At 41.0% G+C, this 26790-nt stretch overlaps 3 protein-coding genes across 7 annotated transcripts in view; all 3 read right to left on the minus strand.

The window, feature by feature from the left end:
* Positions 1-295: 295 nt before the first annotated feature.
* trpc4apa (transient receptor potential cation channel, subfamily C, member 4 associated protein a) lies at positions 296-10780 on the minus strand. The gene is made up of 18 exons (XM_079340480.1): positions 10478-10780; positions 8447-8575; positions 8202-8318; positions 7982-8039; positions 7801-7856; positions 7567-7695; positions 6241-6442; positions 5969-6154; positions 5732-5874; positions 5489-5620; positions 5349-5407; positions 5079-5264; positions 4884-4974; positions 4489-4629; positions 4238-4349; positions 3981-4093; positions 3609-3815; positions 296-1356 (listed from the first exon to the last, which is right to left on the minus strand). Exons 1-18 carry the CDS (start codon positions 10601-10603, stop codon positions 1219-1221), a joined length of 2325 nt encoding a protein of 774 aa, XP_079196606.1. The 5' UTR covers positions 10604-10780; the 3' UTR covers positions 296-1218.
* Positions 10781-10809: 29 nt separating this feature from the next.
* On the minus strand, positions 10810-16034 carry sla2a (Src like adaptor 2a). The gene is made up of 8 exons (XM_079340536.1): positions 15641-16034; positions 13857-13944; positions 13662-13761; positions 12970-13056; positions 12549-12652; positions 12088-12240; positions 11870-11999; positions 10810-11315 (listed from the first exon to the last, which is right to left on the minus strand). The coding sequence occupies exons 1-8, from the start codon at positions 15716-15718 to the stop codon at positions 11192-11194; spliced, it is 864 nt and encodes a 287-aa protein (XP_079196662.1). The 5' UTR covers positions 15719-16034; the 3' UTR covers positions 10810-11191.
* Positions 16035-17455: 1421 nt separating this feature from the next.
* ndrg3a (ndrg family member 3a) overlaps positions 17456-26790 on the minus strand; it is a 30618-nt gene continuing 21283 nt past the window's right edge. For 3 of the 5 annotated variants that reach the window (XM_079340500.1, XM_079340499.1, XM_079340497.1), the window contains 14 exons: positions 24128-24233; positions 23879-23999; positions 23396-23458; positions 23240-23300; positions 22168-22254; positions 21775-21831; positions 21249-21352; positions 21094-21159; positions 20867-20918; positions 20732-20779; positions 20599-20634; positions 20456-20507; positions 19168-19206; positions 17456-18662 (listed from right to left, as the gene is read on the minus strand). In XM_079340500.1, coding sequence (XP_079196626.1) covers positions 18490-18662; positions 19168-19206; positions 20456-20507; positions 20599-20634; positions 20732-20779; positions 20867-20918; positions 21094-21159; positions 21249-21352; positions 21775-21831; positions 22168-22254; positions 23240-23300; positions 23396-23458; positions 23879-23999; positions 24128-24233 — 1065 coding nt within the window. In that variant the 3' untranslated portion in view covers positions 17456-18489. The remainder of the gene's footprint in view (positions 18663-19167; positions 19207-20455; positions 20508-20598; positions 20635-20731; positions 20780-20866; positions 20919-21093; positions 21160-21248; positions 21353-21774; positions 21832-22167; positions 22255-23239; positions 23301-23395; positions 23459-23878; positions 24000-24127; positions 24234-26790) is intronic. The other 2 variants (XM_079340501.1, XM_079340498.1) reach the window with 1 other exon arrangement.

Genomic DNA, 26790 nt, shown 5'->3' on the forward strand with positions numbered 1-26790 from the left:
CAGGCCATGGACAGGCAACAACACAGCTGTGCCAGCTGCATCTTCTTTATCTTTAGTAAAGATCAAGTGGTGCCATGCAAAAAGAGCCATCACATTAAAGATTGTCATTCTTAGCTTGTAGTCAAAGATTTTGAGAAATAGCAGAAACCAGAGAAAGTCGTAAACCTTCAGTCCATTGCCGATGCTGCTGGGCAGAAGGTTTGTGTGGCTGGAGCAAGGAAAGTAATATCTTAACACTAGTGCCTGCATAGTTTATTCTTTCCTAAACCATCTTTTACAACACCAATACACTGCGTTACAAAATGAAGACCTTTTTATTCAAAAAAATGTGTTAAAATATAATTAACAATAAAAACAACACCACCTGTGCATCATTTATTCTACAGTTTATCCAGAGCTAAAAGCCGTTTTTTTTCAACAGGAAAAAAAAGTCAATCAAAATAATAACCTGGTAAAGAAAGGAGGCCCTGGGCGAACGTTCTGACACCTCCACAGAGTGGATGGGTTTTGTTGAGGAACCCTGCGTGAGGGGAGGGGGGGAAATGTGTCATCCAACCCAAAAGCTATTCCAATGAGCCAAGTAGAGCCAGAAAGCACCGAACATTATAGGCCCACAGGAAGGCAACATAAAAATGCTGTTCATTAAGACCCCTGGAGAAAGACCAAATCCACCAGTTCTATCAACCACCAGGTAAGGACTTGGATTGGCGTGGAGTCAGCCGAGAGTGTAGGTAGTGGGAGGTTGAGGCTGACGACTCCTGGCAGCCCTGTGACTCATCAATGACCTTTGTTTACTCTGTGGTCACCAGGTGAAGAGACTTATTTTTTCTAACATATAATTTGTTGAATCATACATATTTTTTTTTTCCATAGAATTTTGTATAGGTTATATAAAAGGCTCTATTTGAAGTTCACCTACAGCAAACAACCAATGCAGGTGTGGTTCACAAGGTCCCGTTATTGTCTTTTCAATCTGGGATGGGCACAAAGGCTTCCCTCTCCTCCTGGCATGGCAATTTAGTGCGAATTATGTCCCCTCATATCAGTGATGAAGGCCTCCATGCAAAGGTACCAACAGCAAACATGCGAGTCTTAACATCCAGAACACAGTCGCAAAGTGCCTGGATGGCTCAGTTCAGTGGAGTCCTCGTCAGCTGGAGGTGTCCATGCTCCCTGCCATCCTCTGCCCTGACCCACCCACAGTGAACCCGCTGGAGGTCAATCGACTAGCAGGTCTCTGTCCAGATCCATAAAGGGCTCATCAATGTAGCTCGATATGGCACACAGAGAAGTCCTGTCAATGCCAAGCAGCACAGACACCGTCTCCTTCCAATAGCTGAAGGGGATACAGGAGCTCTGAAAGGGGAACAGAAAGGGTTTAGAGCAGCTTGTGTGTATGGACAGTACAACTCTTAACTATGAGGGAAGAACCTTGTACCAACATGTGTTGACGTCCACAGCAGTGTAAAAACTAACAATAATACTGAGGTTGTGTATATCATATATACTGCAGCCAACACAACAGAAAAAGTAACAACAGAACACATCATCCTATAGACCGATCGGGGGAAAACCGCAAGTTGACACTGCCAGAATATCCTCACTCGATGTAGTTTCTGTCTTCTCTGAGTGTGAAGTCGACCATCACCAGGTGATCAATGAAATGAAATCTCATATGTAACGTTTGTCTGTTTAACAAGTATAATGTCATCATTAACGTCCAGCTACTTTAGCAAAGTGTCCATATGAACATCTACAGACGTGTAACAATAAGACTAGTCCACGTGGATTCAATGCATCAGTTGATGATTGAAGCTAACTAGCTTATAGAGTAAAGTTACAAAACAGCATGTCAGCACATAATAAATGGCAGCTGCTTATTCTTGTCTTTATTTCAGCAGCTGTCTGGCATTTTTAATCGAACTATGAAAGCTGCTGTCGCAGTAAACAGGCAGCCGCAGACTGAGAGGCCAGCGCAGTAATGGCTGCCACCACAAGATGGCAGCGCCCACAAACTGTCTGTAAGAATCGGTCTATAAAGTTCCACTTTGAGCAAGCACAGATCAAGTGAGCAGCCATTTGAAGTGGTGTCATGGAGACGTACTTGTGCTTCCCCACAGTATGCTGCTTAATTCTCCTCTACAGCAAGTGAACAACTTATCGTTCTGTTTCTGGACCAGTAGCATTAAAAGGATTTCCAATGAAAGTATTTGCCTGCTGCTGAAGGAAACAAACCTGATGAGAGTGGAAAAGGTTGTTGGCAAAAACAATGAGCAGAAAATAATCTGTGATGATATGCAGTGAAGCTGCTGCTGCTCAGACAGTGACTCAGCCATCCACACGTCCATGTTTCATTCACAAACCAAGACAGTTAAATAAAGTGGTTAACAACTGATATGTATGCTAATAGTAAAACCTTCATTCCCAGTACATGTCAGTACTTGTAACAGTGGTAAACGGATAGTATAGCACTCTTCTAGTCCTCTGATTAAACACACCTACACATTAATCCTCATGGTAATGATTTATATGAAGTGAGACCATCACAAGTCATACACAATCATTCGCCAAGGCCAAAGCAGAGGGAGCAATTCAAGGACACAGTGGACATGTTGATGCAGGAGCTGGGGATCGAACCCTCGACATTCTCGTTCAGAAATGACGACAGCCACCCACATTGAACACAAGAGATTTTACATTGTGCTACATTTGTCTTTAAGACCAATGACCATTTTAAAGTATTAGATTTACTACTTTGTAAGTCCACAGCTGGGGTTTATCTACGAGTGATAACTCTTTTATAAGACTCTGTCTGTCTTTAAAGGTTCTTTCCTTCAAAGTTTGATTTTGCTCCCATCTCATCAGTGAAGCAGCTTGTAGTCTTTGCATTTCCCAGCCTGTATTCTACTGATGATGACTGTCACCTGACTGGTTGAGTTAATACGTCCAAAACACATACAAAACGTAGCAATCCAAAAAATACAACCCCAATAAAACAAAGAGGCATTATAGGACACCCCACATACGCCTTGAAAGACAAAGAAGAATTAAGTGCACACTCCAGACTTCACAGTTAAAAGACTATCTGTTAAAACAACAGATAGAGATACTGTATCTTCAGCTCTTTGAAATGTCGATGACTACAGACCACAGCAGGCTGTGAGACATTGTTACTAAAGTGAAGACTGTTGTCACCTTTAAACACCATGGGCTAATGACATGTATGCATGATGAATGCAGACACGGTGTGAGTGAGAGGAGAAAAAGTCAAAGCACTGTTTGATTCATGCTAACTATATCACTACATAAAATGAATTTATATCAACACTTCGGTCTGAGAGAGGGGGATGCTACTTTGATCTGTTGCACCACTACTACACTAGAACAACAGTATAACAAATGTTGGTATGTGTTGAACAACAAGCTTTGGAATGAATGAACCTTTTCCTGCACGAGCACTGTTTGCAGGGTTGTAACAAACAAAAATAATACAAACGACACAGCGTATATCGTTTCATCCTTTGATTGTAGTGAAATTTTAAAACCCCAGTAGACTCTTGTGCTGAGTCGGATGAACACGTTTACTCAGCTGGGTTTAGCATACTCACATTCTCCAGACAGGTGCTGTCTTTGTCCTTGTTGAGGTAGTGGCGCTGCCAGAAGCGCAGTAGATTGTGGAAGTTGTTGAGCAGGCAGCCTGGGTACTTCTCAGCATACTCCTTCTCCCGCAGGGCATTGAGGTAGAAGGGCAGTTTAGCCTTTCTTCTGGCCAACATCAAGATCACCAGACTGGTGTTTAAACAGCTCACATTCTCCTGCAGGAACAATGGCACAGGTTTAATGCAGAAAGGAAACAGTGCTGACAATACATGATGGTTACATGAAAGTTGTGAGTGCCTGTTCCAAAAAGTTGAACTGTTAGTTTCTCTCAATATATTTGAAACAAGGTAAAAAAAAAAAAGAAGAAGAAAAGAAAAGACCTGTGTCAGAGTTTGTACGTTGATGATGTTGATCAGCCGGAAGAGAAAGGAAAGCCTGTTCTCAACTCTGGCCATGTACGACAGCAGGCAGCACTCAGAAAGTACCTCCACCACTGGGAAAAATACACAACAACAAAATCAGCACTTCCAGTTACTTGTTGTTTTAAAACTCAGAACAAGAAATGATTCTTGCAAAGCCTTTTGAACAGTTGGCGGACAAACTCGCTTAGGTGTGCAAATATTGCAGCCTTATTTACCTTTAACATCTTCAGTCTGACTCTCAAAGCGGTCCAATGAAAGCACAATGCAGCGTACCAGCATGTTCGAGTCCACCAGAGAACTGTTGATCTGTGTCAGGAAAGTCTGAAACTATGGAAAACAAGAGGTCAAATCATATCATTACACGTTTATTCATTCACAACAAACATTGAGAAAATACTGTCAAACTGTATTCTTAAAGTCAGAGGAAAAAATGAAAACGTTTCATATTTTCAAAGCGTATGCGTACCTTCTCTGGAGTGTTGACATATTTGTTAAATCTTTTGAAGGCATCAATGTTGAACTTCATGAGCTCTCCAAGCAGATCAAAGTAGCTCTGTAAGACATCCCGAGATGTGCAGCCACTGTCTATGATACAGAATAGGATGTGCTGTTGAGGGAGAGAAGCAGTAGCCGCTTAGTTTAAAAATAAGAGGGCAAATCTGTGTGATACAGAATACAAGCACGATGTGAATGAAAACAAAAACAACGTCAGGGCCAGATCACACATCGTGCTCCCAAAAACACCTGAGCACATTTAGGAGGGAAAAAAGATGGGAGCGCCAGGGCGAGGCTGCAAAATAAGGGGGGGGGGGGTGATTGGCACATGATGGGAGTGATCAGGCTCTTAGGCTGTACTTTTACCTCTAGTAGTCCTCTCTTCAGAAGGAACATTTGGTCTGCATAGGAAGTGGCTCCACGAAGAAAACTTTCCACTGCCCTCGCCTGCCAGAACCTACAAACACAGAGAAATCTTCAGCAAAGCCAAAACAACCTCAACAACAAATCTTTAAGAGGTGTCATCAAGAGCATGTCATCTTTGGCCCATGTGACGCTGACCTGAAGGAGGAGTCTGGTGGCTCCCTCTTCATGACAGTGAGGATGCGTGTGAGGAGTCCCTTCTTCCCATCACACACTAGGCTTCTGTCTGTGTTAACCAGAGCTTCCACCTCAGGGATGTTGGCCTTCATGGAAATGGCACTGAGTTCGTTCAGCTCCTGGCTATTCAGCAGGAGGTATTTGTTCCTAAAAGGCAAGCGAAGACATGTAAAACAGCTGAACTTAAGAAGAGAGGTCAGGCCAAAGGTAACTCAATCTAGGGTCACTTACTCGTGATGATCGCTGAAACTCTGAAGTAGTCTAAGGAACTGGATTTTAAAAGATATTTCCTGCAAACAGACATCGAGTGGTTAAAAAACATCCACTGAAGCATCAAGAGAAAGTTTCCTATGAGGGTTAAAAGTACATACTGGACTACAGTCACAGTTCTCATTCTGGCCATGCACCACATGATTTGAAGCAGTGTACTTCCTCCAGATAAGCTTGTCGAACAGATTATTCAGCCCTGGGATCAGACGGAACTCTGCAAGCATCTTGTGGACCTGTTCAGAGACACAATACACGAGTCTGTAAAATCTGTATTTTTAAGGGTGCTGGGCGCTACCATTACGTCTAACATCTCAAGAACAGACGAGGTGTGTGCTCATCAGTACCTGGTTTCTCTGTCGCCCCATCAGAAGGACACACAACACATACAGCACTTCCACTTTATACATGATCTCATGCACAATCTTCATGGACTGGGGCAGTCGATGTCTCAGCGGACTGGTGGCGAGGGAACTCTCATCTGAGGATTCTGAAGGGAAGGTGGACAAAGATGTCTCGACTGAAAAGTTCACAAGATTTGAGGCAGTGTGAGGAAACAGCAGCTCGACTGACTGTTGTCTCACCTGTGCTGCTTTGTTCAGGCTCCTCTGTTGCCATCTGCATGAGCGCGTCCAGGACCAGAGCGTTGTCTAGCCAGGTGTACCAGTCCTCCAGCTCCTGCAGGAAGTTAGCTCCTGTGGCCTCGGACACTTTTCTAGTGGCCAGCTTGCACAGACGCTCGATGAAGCCGGGGATGTTCAGAAGGGTTACTATTGGAAACAATAATGATGATAGTTTAAACTTTTGAATGTCAGAATTGTGTCAGTTTGACCTCTGTATCCAGCAAACAACGTACCCTGATTGACCTCTGCCCGCGAGGGGCTAGCATTGCGCTTCTGCTGGGCATTTTTAGCCAGCAGGGTGTGCTTGTCATCGTTTCCCACGTCAGGTTCTGAGATGGTAACCGATAAGATGCGGCAAAAGTTGGCTAGTTGTTGCTGGTCAAAGCTTTGGACCAGGCCGGACAGATTGGGGATGCCCTCCAAATGAATCATCTCCTGAAAAATGCCAAAGTATGAAATGTTAAGAAACAAAGAACAACTCACTGTTTATTTGAATGGTACGTAGCGTTTTAAGATCATGGTCATTCCGTGGAAATATTTATATGCAATGTGAAGCTACGAGCAAACTAACGAATGCTAACATTAGCCTGCTAGCATAACAAAGCAGCTGGAATTGTTTTGGTTTCATGCTGGTGCTCATAGGCGACATCTACTGGATTATCGCATATTCTCCCTTTAAATATAAAATAAATAAAAAAACACAGTTTAAAATGTAAATTAAGTTGCAATCAACAATAATCACTGCTGAGTTAGAGTCAGTCTTGTCCAACCTGAAATGCTTTTGTTCTCTTTATTTCAATTTAGCACAAATGCTTAAAAAAGATTCCAAATGAACTTTACTGTCATGTTGTTGCAGTGCTAACATCGTAGCAGATAACAGAAGCTCTTGTGCAAAGTGATTTAAACAGGAAGCACTGTTGACCCCAAAACTTCAACTGACATTCCCTTCAGTTGACCAAAGGTCAAGGGAGGGAGTCTGCAGCCATTTCTAAATTACAAAATGTCTTCATCTGTCATAATCCTTGATACAAGATGAGAAGTCCTACTCCTTTTTTAGTTACTTTCCAGACAGTGTCTTGATATCGAAGGACGGTTGCACAGTATGTCTGTGAAACCGTCACATGCAGGCCTTACTACGTCTCCATAACATAATCTGACCATGAATAATGTATTTGCACTCAGCCGACCGACTAAAATGTCTGTCAATTTGAAAGATAACGTCTTGAAGCCCTTCACTCTCCGAGAACAATGCAGGCAGTGAAGGGAAAGAAAGCTATGCTGTCTCCTGAAACCTTTGCCTTACGACGCACTAGCTACAGATGCTTTCTGTTCAATGTCTCGACTTTCAGGCTCTCTCGTGCCTCCAGGGTCCAACATGCGAGCTGAACTTCGGACAGCGGGTGAATGGAGGGGGGCGATCATGCTAAAGCACGGTAGAAAAACAACTTTGCATAGTGTAAGTGCACCCTGAGGATAATTCATGCTTATCATAAGAAACAGCTGGAGTCACAGGATCATAAACACTTTTAACAAGTACATTTCATGTAAGCTAAACTGACCTTTTTGACTCCCAGAATATCTTCAATAAGTGTAGCTGTCTGCAGGAAGGTCTTCTTGTTTGTCATCAGGGTGAAGAGAAACAGGACAAAGTCATCCCTTGCTGCTAGACTCTTTGTGACGCCCTCGGTCTAACAGGAAAGAGAACAAATAAAGCTTATTTTAAACATGCTCACCTGTACCTGTTCAGACAACAGAATCTCTATGGTGTCTCCAAAATGAGTGTGGATGCTTACACATATACAGCAGTTGTAGAGAACACTAAGGCAGTCTTTGACCAAGTCATCATTCACTAAAACAGAAACAGAGAATTTAGTTTATTGCAAGAATATATGATCAACTTAATCCAGTAATTGTCCTGCAGAACATGTGAACGTCCAGATAAAAGCAGACAGATACGATATGAGGCCCGCTTACATTTGGGTTTCTTCTTCTGCATAGTTAGTGTGGGTCTCATCAAGATCTCCACAAGCAGCTGCAGAAAACAGGAAAACAATTCTCAGTTCAGCTACAGGAAAAGCTGAACTGTCCCGTAAAGATTTGTAATGCGTGACAACCAATAAGCAGAGGTAAAACGTTTTAATATCTGTGGGGCACATAATTAGAGAACATCAAGCACTAGAAGTATCCAACATACATCGACTCCACCGAAGAGGTCAAAGGTATGTGTGTTGGGAAAGGTGGATTCCTGAGCAGTCTTCCTGTCCTCTGTGACAAAAGACATGGCCTCCATGGAGAGCTGGGATGATAATACCTGACAGAAACCAGTGTTCACATGTAATTCACATCAGTCAGATTCCAAAGACAAACACTTAGCAACAAGTGGCTCCTACAATTACTTTCACCATGTCATTGTTGGACAGACTCGTGTTGTATGGTTACCTTAAGAAAGCTGTGGGCATGGGAGAGGTCACTGTTAGGATGGCTGCTCTCATAGAGCTTCTGCAGCAGAGGAGGGATGCCATGCCACTTCGCCCGTTTATCTCTCTCCTGAAGTAGGCCTACTGGAAGCTACCAGACAAAGACACAGGCAAACAACCATTATGAACTGGTGGATGCCAAGCCGAATAAAGCTGTATTATTCCCACGCACAATCATAAACAGTACGCTGAAAGATATATGAATATATTATCTGGCCTATATTTTCAATCAAATCTAGATTTTTAAACATGTGTTGCATGTAAAAACCTCATCTCAGACAACTATCCCAAATGCTTTACAGTAAATATAAGGAACCAAGCATATTGTAAGATTTCTGTATAAAAATGAACAAGCCATCTTTCTATTTTTTATAGAACTGTCCAATGGGAAAATAAGCCATTTTCTTCTGATACAAGTCAACAACCACCCAACTGGCTCTTAAGTATAACATGGAACCAAGCCCCGGACATCTGAACGATCAAGAGAAGAAGATTACACTAGTTAGTTAGATACTTTATTGATCCCAAGGGAAATTCTTTTTTTTTTTTAAAGATAGATTGATACTTTTTCCAGATAGATTAGATACAAGTTAACCACAATTCTTCTCTTTTATGATTTACAGTCTATGCTTATGACACACCTCTTCGGCTTTAATTACAAGTGGTGTTTGACATTTTTAAATGTTATTATGCTCCTCTAGACAAAACACCTTTATTATTTTGCTTTTTTAATTCATGTTCATCCTCTTTTTAACCTGTACAGTAATTTGGTCAACCAAGGTTGTTTTAAATGTGCTATATAAATAAAATTTGACTTGACAGCAGTGAGTTTTAAAATCTCATTTTATAATTCAAATACGTCTTTTTCTCGATCCAGTCAAACAGGTCATAATGTCAAAAGAATTGCACATCAACAGTGGTCTCACATTCAGTTAATAAGCCGTGTTGCAAAAATTGCAAGTACATAACTTTATTGTGGAATGTATGTGTTAACAATCAGCAACTTTTAACACATCTACTAAAACCCACTCTTTAGAAAAGTCTTCAATACACAGACAACATGATTACATTACCACCTCTGTTCAGTGTTTAAAGTGTCAGAGTGACCTGGTTTATTTTCAAGTAGTACTGTAAGTTGGTATGCCTAATTAAAACTTTTATTTCATGAAAAACACTCTACCCTAAGAAAAGAAACTGTGAAACGAGGGAGGATGAACAAATTGGAAAAGATAAACATGGTATGCACATAAACAGTGGTCAACATCAAAACAGTTGGCATGGTTACTAACATAATCACAAAAATAAACAGAATATTATTGTCTCCAAAGTAACATATAGCCTTTAAACGTTTTACTATTAGTAGAAATAAAAAATAAGTTAGTTGCCATGACGTCCAAACAGCTGTTGTGTCCATTTAAGGAAACGATGGTTATTGTGGTTTGACTGACGTTACGTAATCACCTGAGCTGTTCAGCTGGCTTAGCCAGCTAGCTGACGCTCTCTGTTGCTAAAACAAGCTAGTTTCTAAGATCATAAAAAGCGCCCTAAATATAAAAACAAGGCTCTGTACAAATGTGTAACCCAAATGTTGGATGCAAACGACAATATCCATCAAACTTTCAGTGCAAAGCCTTTTACAGCTATGTTAACTTGGCCTACAATGCTAAGCTAAAGTGGGGCTAACAACAAAAGACCCATTAGAAGCGGAGCTTGCTTCAAACACTTTGTGCACAGCTAAGGGTTTTTTTTGTCCTCACATTGAACATATTGTGTTATCCAAAATCAACCGTCTAAGTTTAAGGCGTTGGCTTTAAATGTACACCATATGGTTGTAGCTAACTGTAGTGTAAACGCCTACGGGGTCAGCTACATGGCTGGTCCCGTGTCCACGAAAACGACTTCATTTCAGGCTACATGTCGAGCGCAAGTCCCGGGTCTCAGTGGACCAACTTTCTAAGGTTTTAACTGTCGATTCATGCATCTTATCTCTTACCTGTGTTCCTCGACTAAATCCCTGGCCGGTTATTTTACTGGCCGTAAACTTTGAAACGATATTGCTGTTGCAATTTCTTCGTTTTCCTCCAATACAAGGGGAATCGGACCCCGAAAGCGTCGCCATTATTTCTCCTTCCTGAACTGAAGTGTTCGGGCAGGAAGTGGAAGGCTTTGATGAATTGTTGGAGGCAAAAAGGCGACATCCACTGGTGGTGATACAAACTGCAAGAATTATGAGGCTTCACTTCATTAACTATAGCTTACTATACTTAATGTCAGAGTTCAAGACATAAGCGTTTTTACGTAGTTATATCGGCTTTATCACATATATAACAATGGCCAACACATTTATTGGATTCCAGTAATAACATAACCATGACAACAATCACATAACAATGTAGTTCACAGACTCTTTGTGTAGCCTACATGAAAGGTAATACGTTATAATACATTCTTTTATGAAAGTAACTGCAACCAATGTTTCACTGACTTTCAGTATATTTTTAAGGGACCAACACGTTCTTTCTGCAGACATATACTGTATGTCATAACTTAAAACATTGTAGTGTCTAAGCCCTTCAGTCAAGTCTTTCTTTTGAGACTGTTTGGACATGCTGTCAAACTCTTCCAGTGGTTTGTCCAAGCTGCATTTGAGACAGGACAGTATATTACTGCTTCCTTATCTGAGTTCATTATTTCAGGATTATTTTCCTCAAGTGTCCCAGCTATGATCTTGATCTTCTGTCATTTGGAGGTAGGAGACGATGGCCTCTCTCAGCCCCTCGCTCACTAAAGAGTGGTCTGACTCTGTTCTTTTTCTCCGGAAGATCATTGACCTGGAAAGGGACAGAAAAGGATTTCCAAAAAAAATGTTAGACTGATTCATTGTGAAGTTAAAATTTTTCCCATTTTACATTTGACACATTGTAGCACAGGCCTTTATAAATCCTGTTTGAAGGAATATCCTACAGGCCTGCAAACATATAGAATTTGTCTCTGTTGCCCTGTTAGCTGATTGTAATCTTTCAAAGTTACATTTTGTAGGAGTTGGCCTATAACCAATACAAGAGCTAATCCCACTCAATACACACACAACCTTGCATATCTCTAGTACAACCTAGCCATTTATGTTTAGGTATATTTGTGTTGCATGCCTTATTTTCATTAAGGTCAGCAACACATCTGTAATTATACAATTCTGAATCTACCTATTTTAATACAAAGTCACCAAAAAACAGAAAATAATCAGCCCTTCAACACATTATAAATAAACAGTTTCATTAATCATCTGGAGGCCAGCAGGTGCTCTTTCTCTGATGTAGAGTAGTCAACACAGGGACATCTTGTGGCAGTTATCAGAATAAGTCCTGTTAGAAAGAGTCTGCCACACCTGCTAATGTCCTTCCAGTTGATCGAAGGCCTCCTGATCGCTGTGGGCACAGGCCTGGCCTCTCTTGCGTTGTCGAAACCCTTGATGAAGCATGGTTCAGAGAGCCGACAGCACAGTCCATCTTCACACTCTGGAGGGAGTGAAAACATTTGATATCACCCTTTTGGGATTGTCTCTAATATTTTAAGGCAAGAATCAAAGTCCCAGTAGGTACTAACCTGAATAGTGGTCAACTAGGTGTTGCAATGTTGGAAAAGTGAGTCCTGGAGATATATAGAACCAGCCATTTTGCAGGTTTGAAATGCGGTAGTGTTTTACACAGCCCATATGTGAACGGTTGGTCCTCCTCAGCACAGACAGTGAGTAACCATCTGAAATGTACATGAAAGCTGCAGTTATCGGCTACTGACTCTTGAATCATAACTCTGTAGATCATTTATTCCAGCCCTGGTTCCATATTTAATTGAGTAAACTATTCTAGTTCGATAAAAAAAAAAATCAAGCCATTAAAACAAACTGTCCCAAGAAAATAATCCATATATTAGATTAATCTACATTAAATGAAAGAGACACCATAATTTGTTAAATTGATGCTACAGTTTGGTTTCCTTTTTTCTTTTTCTTTTTTATAATGTGACTCACAAAGAAGAAAGTAAAAAAACAAAAACAAAAATCAAACCTCTGTTTGTCTCTGACTCTCTGATCAAAAAGGCTCCACTTAGGTTTTGAGGCTGCATAAGCAACTCCACTGCTTTGTACCTGCTGATGCTTTTGAATAGCCACCTGAAATACAGAAGACACATGGGATAAGTAAAACAGTATTTTTGGGCTAACAATTTTATTTTGATGGAAAATCCAATGGAACAACATGAGGGTAGGTTCCCTGCTGGAGGAGGACTGAAACTTTCTCTGGCAGAGACTAATGTCACGTCACTGGAGAGAACAGAAGTAATGTTCCAAGCGCTGAGATCACCTACAGACTCCTCTTATCTGACAGGGAACCCCCCTCTCATTTCACCTCTGAACTACTCCTCTGCTTTTCATTTTTTCTCACAGTGATGAGAGGCGTCTAGAAACGTGTTCCTATGATGGTTGCCTACCCGCATGTCACCTTGGCAGTGTAACAGCTGGGAATGTAGCTCTCAAGGCCTGTGGTAGAGGATCTCACCATCATAAAATCACCTTCTCTGTAGGAGAAAATACACAGTCATGGATAATAAAAATATTTAAATAAAAACTTGGGCTGTCAATATTAACTAGTTCTGAGGTCTAAAATGAATGCATAATTGTTTTTAATCAGCATTAATTGCATGCTTTTTAAAAATCCCTATAGGCAGTGTGTTTAGCCTCAAACAAAAATCACAGTTGCATCTTTGAAGGTCTCATTTTATTTAAAAAAACAAAACAAAACTCTTAACAGCGCAGTTGATGAGTCAAAAGTAATTCTGCACCTTCTGAGAGAAAATCTTTAACCTTTTCAACATTTCATTTAGTTTATTTATCATTCAGTTTTGATCTGTAAAGAGTTCCTTCTTCTGTGATTAAGTAAATGTCACTTTAAAACAGCAGAGTACAATACTTTTATTTTAAGACTGTACAAAACATAAAATAAAATAAAGCCTAACAAATTTTATTTCTGAATGTGTGGTAATGGGATTTCAAACATGTCATTAAAAATGTGATATATAAAGTTATATAACTATTGGAATTTCTGCGATTTACCGTGATTACAGATTTGAATCTATTGATATCCAACAACAACAACATAAAAACGTGTGAGAAAGTGTTGTACTGTGATATGATGGTCAGTCGCTCCCCAAAGCACATGGTGAATTCTGTCTGTCCAAAGGATGGGTAGTTACAAAGGGATACAATCATGCTCTCATGGATGACTGCAGAAAGAAGAAGAGAGGTGAATATCACCTAAATTCAATGTATTGAATTGTTCTAATTTATATTTGCTTGTTTAAATGGGAGTAAAGTTTACCTTGTGATAAAGATTCAGGTGTATTTTCTAACACTGTCAGGTTAGATTGACATCTGATGGGGCAGATCCCCATCTTCTTTGGCTTTTTCTGGTGTGAGAACATGAGAACATGTGAGAACATAGAACATGATCTGTCTTCAGTAACCTTCACAAGTTTAATCAAATTATTTGCAACAAATCAAATTATGGCAGCTTTCAATAAAAAACTGCAAGCAGCTACCACAATGTATCTGGTAAGCAGGAAACAACACCTAGATGACTCAGGAAGGCGCCTAACCACAACAAGAGGCATTTATAGTCTTTGATAAATTTCCAGTAAACATGTTGACTGATATTCAACCATACAAAGGCAAAAGGCAGTTACTTCAATTCTTTCGAAAATGAGTTATTGTAGTTTTTGGAACATTACAGATTTATCTTGTGGACAAATATCTTGGCTCAAGTGTGTTGTAGTTTTTTTTTGAGAAAACACTAGGTTGTCTTGGCCTTAACCTCCAAAAACCCTCGAGAAACCAAGGCAGAGAACCTTAACTTCAGCTCAGATTCTTTCCCCTTATATCGCAGCATTCCAGAATGCTCAAACTGAGTTAAAGTATTCTGCCTTTGTTTTGCTGCGGATCTAATTGAAGTCACTGTTTTACTGCAGGGGAAATAAAGTGTTATTCCTTTGTTTTAATTTCTGTAATCAAGCACTTCTGACACACAGTAACTTGACTACAGTGTAGAACAGAAAGAGTGTTGGTTGTGTTATATTAGCTATGACGCATTGCTATTGAGGGAAAATGTTGGTGGCGATGGCTTTGAAAGGCAGAAATTAATGTCATTAATGATGATCAATGATGATTAATGATCAATGTGAGAATGATTATAGACTAACTTAGATTAAAATAATGTTAGATTGATCAGCAATCAAACCCTTACCCCACATCTTAGAGAAATTATTTGTGACTTTTATTAAGTATTAGAAAACCTACATACATCATCGACAACTACTTTTATGCCCTGTGCGTTTTATCTGAAAACATTTGCTGATACAAAATCAGTTTCAAACTGCTCTGTCTTTTATTTTTACCAAACACACCAATGGGGTAACAAAATAGGTCCTTTGTGACCTTCAAATACACATTACAATGTCATTTACATTAGATTATACCTATATATATTTTACAAAGCTTAATTGTGCCATGATCACAAGATTTCATGTATATCTTACCATTAATGTGACATACTTATTGTATATAGTGATCAGCAACCAAGTGAGCTATTGAATGGAAGTTAGTGCTGTTTGTCTTGACCCCTTATGTTGTACCGTCAGGCAGAGTACCGTAACTTCCAAAAAAGGGTCAAAGGTCAATTTGACCTCAAGATTTTTAGATAGACTTATTAAGATAACCTTATTAAAAATACAAAGGATTGCCTGATGTTTCAATATGCTGCCTGCATCTCATTTGGCTGGACAACAAAAAGACTTTAAAGGAATTTTTTTCATTTCTACACTCTGGCAAGTTAAGGTCTTTTGCCTTTGTAGGGCAGTAAACGAGTGGTTGTGGAGGAAGGAAGAAGTAAGCTTTTATTCTTATATTGCAGAATGAGTTTTGTGCAAGCAGCAGTAAGTTAATAAAACATCTAAAATAATATGAACAAAGTTAAACAAATTTCCCCCATTTATGTAAAATACATGATGTTTCCTGAGTAAAGTTAATTGATATTTGATCAATCTTAAGTAACAAGTCGATAAGTCATGCTGTGACGTAAACATTAACAAATAGAAGAAAGAAACTCACCTTGTTAAAGCTCAGTTTAAAAGATGTTGGAGCAGAAATTGTATTCTGCACAAGAAGAGAGGTCGATCCTTCTCGCATAGACTCGTAAACTCTTAATTCCCTGGATTAAAAAAAGAGGATGCTTGTCTGTCTCCAGCTCACACACATACACAGGGAAGCCTGTTGTATATGTGTAAGCTCAGGTTAACACTCAGGCCTGTTGATCAATCATGTCATGTGAACTGTCGTCAGAAAGACTAACCTGTTTTTGCAGCTGTTTTTTGTGAGGATGGGGGCTCACTGAAGAGACATAGTTTCCTGCTCTGCCTATGCCTGTCACCACGCTGCAGCTTCCTGTGACGTTCAAGACTTTGACATCCGGTCTTATTTTGTTTGTTGTTGATTTCTCAGATGCATGTTTTCAAGTGGACAATACAGTGCTTCACTTGTATATAGAACGATTGTGGGTCACCATGAACACAATTTACATAAACACATTTTTCACCTGGTGGGTTAAAGCAGTGAGCTCTTGTAACTTTCAGTAGTTACTGCTCAACCTTATCAAAACAACTATATTATTTGTATTTTGCAGCTGATCTGTTTTGTTTGTTATTGAAAAACCTTGACACATTTCTCCCGTTAGTCCAGTGCTCCCATTACACACAGTTATTGATATTTAAATGTCAATAATGCTCACATCAGATAATCGTAAAAGCTTGGGTGGTGGAACATGATAAAAGTTCCTCTGCATGCCCACTCCTCCGCTTCTTCATCAGCAGTTAAAAGTTCAGCCATCACGCTGATATGTCTTTTTATGATTAGTGACGACATTCGGGTGTAAAAAGAAAATAAACAAAAAAAGAACACTTATTCTTTTTAGGTTAAATTGGGACTGCCTAAAGCTAAACATTTTCATTTTGTACATCAGAGATGGCAGGGCTGCAGAGTTTGAACGGCTGGTTTCAGTTTCTGCTAATAGACGTTCACATCACACATTGTTTTTTTTCTTTTTTCCAGTCTTTAATCTGATTAACTGTGACCTTCTACAGTAGCAAAGAAAATACTCTACCACAAATGCAAATAAGAGAATCTGTACCGGAATAGGACAGATATCTGCTGACATCATTGAGAACTGCAAGTTCACTTTATGGAAAGAACATTTAATCAAAGATAGAATGCTAACATGTCAAAGAGTTGTTCATTTTAAGTAAGTGCACTAAATGATGCACATTTCCCATTTATAAATGTAATCTGCAACTAAAAATGGATTGGAATAAAACAGAACAGCTAATAAGAGCACCATCTTCCAATGTCAAATTAGCCACACCTCCTGTACCTGAAGACAAAATACATCACAGCTTTTGCATTAGACTGTGCAGATTTTCTAATCAGTGAGAAAATCATTTGTCATGAACTTCAGGTAATTGCCGAGCAGCACTATGGAGAATCCAGCATAGTTGTAATAAGTGTCAGTTAAGTGATATGAGATCAAATGCAAATGTTTTTATGTCCAATAAAAGTATGAATATGTCCACCTTGACTTCACTCATCTCATATGCACTGCAACTGATATTTGTTTTTCAAATGTGTGCTGTACAACAACTTATCTGTGACAACTGAAGTGTTAAAATAAGAACAAATGTGGTTGGAAACTAACTCACCTCAATCACCGCACTTTTCCACTAACAGGAGAGGAAAAGAACAAGCACTTGTAGCGCTGCAGATTCAGAGAACTTCACAAGTTTCTCGTGATCTCATTCACTGCACCTGCTATTTACATGCACCCCTCAGGCAAAATATTATATAATGTTATACGGATTGAATACATCAGGCATGTTGTCATGTTGAAGCTTTATTAAGTAGTAATATAAATGAATTGAATCAGCAGACAGTGAGAAACACCAGAGGCCCCCTCAGTGAGGGGTCTTGTACTTCTTACATCAGATCCCTCTTGTTAAAGTTGTTCAAACATAAATGAAACGTAACTGGACAAAAACAGCAAATCTAAAAAGGAAACTGATATGAGTTAAAATGCAATAAGAATCAACAATATAATGATAGGGCTGACTTTACATTCACAATGAATGTTTCTTAATTCAATGTTCCCGCAGCGTTGATCTAGTTTTAGTGGCAGTTTGCTACAGTCTGCAATGGTTCTTCCACTGACTATCAGCCACATCACTTTACTTTGATTTCTGCTGCTACAGTAGATTCAGTGATCCCGCTGTATGCTTTGTGACTAATTCAGCCTCACACTGCAGCAAGTGGGAGATTAAACACAAAGATACAGTGACTCACAAGCAACACTAGAGGAGATATATACGTTCTTAAAAAAAGCAATTGTGATGAACAGTGCAATGAACAAGGGTTATTTAGAACACTTGGGAGACATTACAGTTTGTGAGGACATTAAAAACAAAGACAGTTTGAAAAAAAAAATAAATACAAGGGGGTGAGGTGGAGGTGGCTGAGTCAATCTTATAGTATGACCATCTGAATATACAGCACATCTGAATGTAGTCCCTGGTAAGAATGTGACTTTGACCGTGTTGTCAATATTTTATATTCAATAATATGCATCTGTTAATATATTTATAACATCCTCTTTTCTAATCACATAGTTCATACAGATCCTCCTGGCATTGGGCTGCTTAGGAGCAGGATGAGAGAGAGAGAGAGAGAGAGAGAGAGAGAGAGAGAGAGAGAGAGAGAGAGAGAGAGAGAGAGAGAGAGAGAGAGAGAGAGAGAGAGAGAGAGAGAGAGAGAGAGATAAAAGCGAGAGAAGACAGGGAGAGAAAGAGAAACATTGGGTAAGGGGGTTCACAAGTTACTATGGGAGTGTGCATACAGTTGTGGGGTGGGGATGTGGTTTAGCAAGAGACCTCCATGGTCTGGGGTCCGGTCTGGCTGTCCAGGGCCCCAGTTGCGTTACCCTCCAGATAACTGTTGAGGTTGTTGCGGCTGCGACTGCTGTCCATGGAAGTGATGCTGGAGGAGGAGGTGGTGCGGGAGCGAGCCAGACGAGTCATTCCTGCTGTCGGCACTGAAAAGACAGAGGCATTAATATTCCACTCACACAGAACAGAGAGTCGGTGCATCGTGGGAACACTCAGATACAACAACAAAAACGCTTACCATGCAAGGAATTCTCAAATATGTGGATTCAAATCAAATAAAAAAAGGAAATGTGTAACAGAAAAAAAGCTTCAAGTGAAGAAACCAAATACAAGCAATTGAAGAACTAATACAAAAGGAGGATACAGCATTTGCAATCCAACTCTACGGATAAAGTAACAGCAGAGGGTCATGCAAAATAATAGGAAACTGAGGACAGAATCCATGCTAACAGGAGAAACTCCTTCATGAAGATGAATGTGTCAAAGTATGCAGAATCTCACCGTGTGACTGTATCAACCACACTGAGCTTCTGTTTAATACAATTCTGACATAATGGCGGGAGAATTTCTGCATACATTGACATTTAAATGCTGAGAAGGCCAGTGGGTTTATAGCCATCGAGTCTGGCAGCTTCCTAAAGAACCTGGTACCTGATTCGTTGCTCAGGTGACTGAGAAGAACGTAGGGAACTGTGAGCAATGATTAAAGAAGGAAAGAAAGTGGAAAAAGGGAGAAGTTATGTCGAGGGAGCTCTTTTGTTGCTTCATCCCACCTTAAGAGTAATTCTGCTTCAAAGTGAGGCTGTGTTCCAGCTTGCTGCTTGGCGAGGACAAACTGCGTTTTGCTTTTCAACAACAGGTAAGAAATCCTTGCAGGCGTGCAAACTTGAATCTTTACTTTGTGTATTTATTTATTTTTTGGCTCTTTCTCAATTGCAATTCTCACCGTGGAGATGTGTTAATGAGGGAAAAGCAGCTTTCAGAAACATGCTGAGGTGTTGAGATTTATTTTCGACACTTTCTCTGCATGAAAGCACTCTTTTTAATCTGTTCTAATCCTGCAGTGGCATTCACTCAACAGGGGGACTCTGTGGCCTTTAAAGCAACACTGAAGCACCGACGCACTAGCTGCACCCGGGAGAGCCTCCCGCCGTGCAGAGTTTGTGGATCAGGAGGGAGCAGAAGGGAAACAACATTACAAAAACACACAGAAAGCCATCATTTGTTTGGCCAGAGCATCAAACCGATAATAATGGCATCATCCATCTAGTGAGCAGAGTCTGGTCGATGCAGAGTAATTCAGTGGCATCTGAGTGAAATAGTTTGTGTTTTTTCTTTGTAGATGAATGACTGTGAAAACCTGAAGGTCTGTTTAAGTATGCACTTTGAGTCTCTCTTGAAAGGAGACCGCATTTTAAACAGTTCTAGATTGAAAAGAAAAGCACACCAGGCAAAAAGAAAAAAAGGGTCTTTTCTGAGCCCACTCCGAAACCGAAGTGAGTGTCTGTTCAGTGCCATGCTAGAAGCACGAACGCCTCACCTACTGAGGGTTTGGGGGACCACAAACTGCAAAGAGCAGAGAGAAAAAGTGTGTTAGCACTACTGAGCTGCTCAGACCGCCTCACCAGGACCAAGCGGACAAAAAAAAAAACCGTGTTGGTTTGTGCACTGTTGGCCGCAGCCCAAACCCCATCAGCAGGGTTTTTACGAACAAGTGTGAAAAACAATCCTTTTTCAAGTAAGCTTTGTCATTGCACTCACGTCAACAGGAAATTCAGAGAAGAAGATAAACCTTGACCACAAGTACGTCAACCCTGCCAAGTGTTAGTGTTAGGACAGCTTTTCATATTCAACATGAAATAGGCTAGCTCGAACAGTATCATCTTATCTAGGTTTTTTGTTTTTCATGTAATCATAAAGGAGCATGAGCATTACTTACTGTAGCCCATTCCCTGAACAAAGTACTTGAAGGCCTCAGCAAGTTTCCCTGGCTGTGAACAGATACATAAATGTCAGAAGATAATGAACAGAACTATCTGAACATGACGAGGACGTCTGTATTTCAACAACCTAAAAACCAACCTGCACAACTTGGGGCAAGCCTCCACAATCAGCCATCTGAAAGACAATCAGCAGTCTCGTTAAGACATTTGTGGACAGTGAACAAATCAGATATTATTATTATTATTATTATTATTATTATTAAAAGCTCTACCTTTAAAAGTGTAGTCTTGGTTGGATTTAACCTGGAATTGCACTCCACCTGAAACATCACAGGCAGTTTATGTCAGAGAAGAGAAACAACATCCCAAAGCTTTCCTGAATACTTCCATAATGGCGTGGAACTCACCACTGCCTCCACAGCAGGCGCTGTGTCGCCAACCACCAGCAGAGCGGGACACCTGTAAACACGAGAAGTTAATATCTCCAGAGTCTCTCTCTCTCACTCACTCACTCACTCACTCACTCACACACTCACACACTCACACACTCACACACACACACACACACACACACACACACACACACACACACAATGTAAATATCTGTTTGTGTTTCCTGAGTCTCTCAACCTACGTTAGTGTGTTGACCGTGTCCTCATTAAGACCCACGATTGGCCTCTCGATCTCCAGATCCCGACGGCTGGTACCAGAATACAAACCATGATTAGTTATATGATAGAACACAGTCCTCTGAACATAGACAGGATATATTAATGTGCTGTATCATACTATTGGTAGGAGCCACAGAAGAGAGCAAGGTTGTCCTGGTTGATGTCTTGTGCAATGTGGAGGCGATAAGTCTGGATCAGCTCCTGGTTGTCTGATAGCTCCTCCTGGTGAACAGAGCAGAGTGAAATAAAACGTGAAGAAATACAACAGAACAAGTTATTATGAGCTGCTGAAGCTGCTCCTCTTACAGAGCAGAGGAGCGCTCTGTATTCACAGGCTCCGTCATTAGCACATATTAAATGTACACGCTCTTCCAGACAGTCTGTAGAGATGGTAGAATAAGCTTCAGCATGTCCTGTAATAAAGTGCGTCTGTAATGGGGATGTCACAACCTAAAGTCTCGGCATCCAGCAGGACAGGAAGAGATTAATTAGTTTGAGCAGTAAGAGCAGAATGAAGTGACGTCGCCTCGGGAAATCAAGAAAAAACCTTCTGGAGGTTCAGTGACTGTTTCATACTCTTCGTGAAAAAAGATTGACAACACTTGGAGGAGCCGGAGTGGAAATGTACGGCAAGAGGAACTCACAGTGCTGAAGTGGTGGGACATAACGATATCCACCAAATCACTGGTCCATCCAGAGAGCTGCACACAAGAGAGGAGACAGATCAAAGAGAGAACAGAAACCTCATGGTTACTGTTCATACAGACAGTAAGTCTTATTCCACATGTAGTGGACCTGTTCTAATATGTATTACATGTTTGAGGAAATCAATCTATAGAACATGTATTAGTAGGTTAAACTATTAATTTATGAATGGGTCTGTGCCTTGATAAATCACATGAATATACTTTATGTTATACAGAGAAGGCAATCCAGAGCAGACACATGTAAATGAGCTGCTGAATCATTTCTGTTGAATGAGTTGGTGTGTTGAAGAGTGACCTGAAGACTTCCCGGGTTCATTAACCCAGACTGACCTTTGAAGCTGCCCAGTCGATCCAGCCTTCAGCACATGGGTCCACATTGATCAGAACCAGTCCCTCCACCAGGGTGGGGTTGTTCAGCTGGGAGAAGAGGGAAGCATGTCAGTGCACACTGGGAAAAAAAAACAGACTTTGGACGAACAAGATAGATACGATGGGTGCAGTCCTGCATTATTCATGCGTCAGCTTTCAGAAGGTTCAGGTTTTGCAAACTAGTTTGTTTTAGTCTTGAAAGGGTCCATTTATATATTGAGCTGAAGGAAATCTAAAACGTACACATAGCTTCATCTCGACAATGGCAAAACAAAAATCATGCGTTAATACACGTGTATCCTCTCAACAACAGACACAGTAAAACCTCACAGCGCTTTAAAAAGTGAAGCACATTTAAATGTGCGAGGGACGACATGAAACAAAGAAGATGGAATTCTGGGCGTCTAAATTGGGAGGTGCAGTCCTGGGATTGCTGCGAACCAGAGGAAACTGTCCGGGGAAATCTAAGATCTAGTATTGCAGATGCTGCCTTCACCGTGATGCAAATGCATTGCAGCAACAGCTGCTATAAATCTATCAAGGGTAAACACAATTTACACCGAGCCCAGTTAAGCAAATGAATTCTGAATCAATTTTCTTCCTTCATTCTGCACAGCTGCAGATTCTGTAGCCAGCCCGGCATTACAATTTCTAATCCCCACCACATCCTTTTTTTTTTTTCCCCAACATGACTACCTTCTTCTCTTTCCATTATTCATATTTCAGTGCTCCCTCGCTCTCTGTCACTTCTGGCTTTTTCTGCTCTGCTGTACACAGATCTTATTTTAGCTCTGCTATGTTAAGTGTCTTTAAACAAGTCAAAAATCAACCAGTTAGATTATTCATCCTCTGGGGTATGGCAGTGTATACCCAGCAGACTGTAGACCCTTTGGTGCCCTGTGTGGGCTTGATGAGAGGCTTGAATGGTCGGTGTAGCAAGCTGTGAGGTCTGAAAACAACGGCAGCTGAGACAGAGTAGAAGAAAGGCTTAACATGAACAACATGGGTTCAAAATATAGACAGTGAGACTCACTGCGAAGCGGCTGAGGATGTATGCTCCGGCTCCAACACCGATGCCGATCACGCTGTTGACCCTGCAGAGAAACCATCAGTTTGCTGTTGGACTGGACATGAACAGTCAATGTATGCTTATTGTCATTGATCAGCTATCGACAGGAGAGTGACTCACTTGAGCTGAGTCATCACAGAGGGCAGCATTTCTGCTAACTCATCCATTGTTGGGTAGCGATAACTAGAGGATGATGGAAAAAAAACACACATTCAAGTTTATGTGAGTAACATGTGTGTCTGATAAAGTGAGCTGATTAAAGGTGGCAGAATGGGAAATGGACTCTCCTGTACTTTCTTGTCTTCTGACCTCTGAAGGTGCTTTGACACAACATATTATCACATTCACATATCACATACACTGATAGCAAATGATGCTATAAATGAGTCCCATTCAAAGGCTGCTGGCTGCACAAGGACACAAGAACTGCAGGAGCTGGGATAGAACGGCCAGCCTTCATCGTTGCTCAGAATGAATGTACTTTCATGAGCGAGTTAACAAACAGTGTACTTCACAGTCAAGAGAAATTCATTTAACATGGTTCCTCCATCAGCGCTGAATGAAAGGATTCATCACTGTGTGTAAAACCAGTCGAACGCTCACCTGCTGGGGAAAGGAGGTGCGCCCTCCTGCTGGCCAGGCGCGTCCACATGGACTACGGCAAAGTGCTGCGTGATCTCCTGCATGTCCTCATAGTTGAACAGGGTGTTGAAGCACGACTTGTCTAGAAAGGTAAAAAAAACAGAGGACACACTTCTAAGACGAGAGTTCAGGAGCGAAAGCTTTAAAAAGGGGCAGGGAGTGAACGTCAGACACAGGACATTGTGAATATTTATTTTTAAGCTGACTCACGGTTGAGTCCGATGTCATGATAGGTGAGGATGACAGGCCTGTTGCCCTTGGGGACGCCTCGCATAGTCACATGGAGGACGCCGTGGGGGGTCTCAATGTCATGCTCCTGCAGCAACAGAGACGAGAAGTGACGTTCAAGACGATTGTAAAAATACAAGGGTCATGTCATGGAAGAGAAAGGGTTAAACACAAGTCATTATATCGGGTTTGTTTGTGTGGCATGGCTGGCACTGTCACATTCAAATGATAATAATAACAATATTTCGGTCTTTGTGCTGTGGCTAAATCCTGATCGTTACTTTTATCCCAGAACAGCAAAAAAACTCAGTCTCCACCCATCCAACCCTGAAGGTATAAACTCACCAAAGGCATGTTGTGCTTCATGTTTGTGTGTCAATGAGGGCTTGAAATGAGACAGTGAGTTGTTGTTGTGGTCTGATATTATTACAGCCTTTATATATTTTAGCTGAAGCCGAGAAATGATGATCGTATGTAAAAACTGGACGACGTACTTGTTCTAACTTCCAACTTAACTTTCTCTGGCGGATTTCTTCCCAACCTGTCAGTAGTTTCACTTTAAAGTTAAAACTATTGGCATTTCATAGCAAGGGCGTGACTTTGCATTTAAAAGGCTGCCTTAGGGCCCTGATGTTCGTGATGATTTGAAACTGGGACAGCACTGAGCCCTCCAGCACATCAGAGGAGGGCAGGCCTCCCATTTTGTGAGATTGTGATTCAGCCAAACACAGAAAAAAAAACCTGAAGGAGGCAAACAGTGACATATGGGTGACACATTAATTGCCACGAAGCTTATCGTTGTTATTTGTTACTTTAAGCTGGTTGAGCTCGCAGAGACATAAAAAAAACAAAACAGGGACTTGCATCCTTGAGCACGCTCAGTAACGTCTGTTCATTAATGTGCAGTTGCTGTTTCACTCTATAAAACTTCTTTTATATTTAACTTTACTTCAACAGACATAATCAAACGCAATGGTGAGGCTCTTTAAAGTACTTGGAAACATTTGTGACATCAATGCAGAGGCATTAGCGACAGAGCAACACGCTGTGTTGGACGATGCATTCACAGTCGCATCTTTTTATTGACTTCATATTTTGACAATAAATCTCAAGCTGTGCGTAATGAAGCAGGGGCAAAAGAATTTACGCATGGCCTTTTCCTCTTTGATTCAACATGAGCGGACAAAGCAGGAGATTATGCATGTGGTTCCCGAAACAGCTTTAAACTCTTAACTGGCTCAGCTGAATGGTGCAGCGTGAGCTACACTGAGGGACTAAATCAAGTGTCAATAAAATACACTAAAAAGTTCAAGCTGAAACAAAGAGCAGAGCGAGCAGCCAAATAGGTTTAAAAAATACATTTTTAAAAAGTATATGGGTGCAAAATATGACCAAATGTGCTGAGGTGAACAGCCATGACTTAAACTGTTGTGCTGTCTATCCGAGATTAAGATGCAAAGCATTGAGATCTGCTTCACTGCCTCCTCTCACATACAAAGCTATGAATGGGCTGTTTTGGAAACACGCTGTCCAATCAGGACAGTTGTCTTTTAATCTAACAGGACGGATCTCACAGCAGAGTCACAAGTATGACTCGGCAAAACTGAATGCATCGCAGAAAGGCCAATTTACATTCTGAGCGCTCACACGAGCCTCCTTCGTTCCTGTCGCTCTCTCTGTTCTCTACTGTCATGAGGATTCACAATGCTTCTGTATTAAAACACTGAATGGCTCACTGGACATTTCAGATGTCCCCCCCCCCTTTTGACTTAACTGTGTCCTGTTTTTCTTTAACAGCACAGCAAAATAATCAAGTCACACATGAGGAAAAACCGTGATTAGGAAACATGTAGGAAGAGACATAAATGAGTAATACAATGTACAGGGAGTCAGAATCAGAGCATAATATACAAACACAAACACATGCACCTCCCAAGGTCAGCATGACACGGTGCAACCTGCAAGGGTGTTCATAATAAAGCTGTGTGTGTGTGTGGACAGAGCAGGAGCAGCGGGCGGGGCACAGCACTCGCCAGGCTCAAGGCCCACTGGTCATCAATAATAAAAAGATTGAGCCTGGGCGTACGAGTCACACAGGTTCTGGCTGACAGACACGGGAGCTAGTAGCACTGTGGCTGCTCACGCTGCTCTTCCCCCTCCTGAGTTCCCACTGCAGGCATGTGTGCAGATAGAAAACATGTGACAATCTTTTTTTTCCAGAGGAGATGAAGGTTAATTGTCAAGGACAAGGCCGCAGTTATTTTCATCTATAAATCTGTAACGGAGAAGAAATGTGTCGGAGAACGGAATGAGCTAACTTTTTTTGTGTCGAGTGCAGCGATTAGCCTGTCGCAACAAAGCAACACCTGCAGCCCTGATCGACAGCGTGTGCTGCCAGGATAGGAGCTATAACCTCCTTCCCTCAGATGGAATGAAACCTTGAAGCACGTCTCCTGCTGACACATCACAGGCCTTTCACCAGATAATGATCCTGCAACCTTCACCTGGTGCTGGGCGGCAGAACAACCTGCTGCATGATTTCCCTTTTTAGACAAGGACAGAGTCAAGGACACTCTGTGTAGAAGGACACACTTTACTCAAAGGAAACGAGGAAAACAAACTTGTTCAAATGTCTGGTGTCTGTC

This window comes from Symphodus melops (genome assembly GCF_947650265.1).
Source record: "Symphodus melops genome assembly, chromosome: 4".
NCBI lineage: Eukaryota > Metazoa > Chordata > Actinopteri > Labriformes > Labridae > Symphodus > Symphodus melops.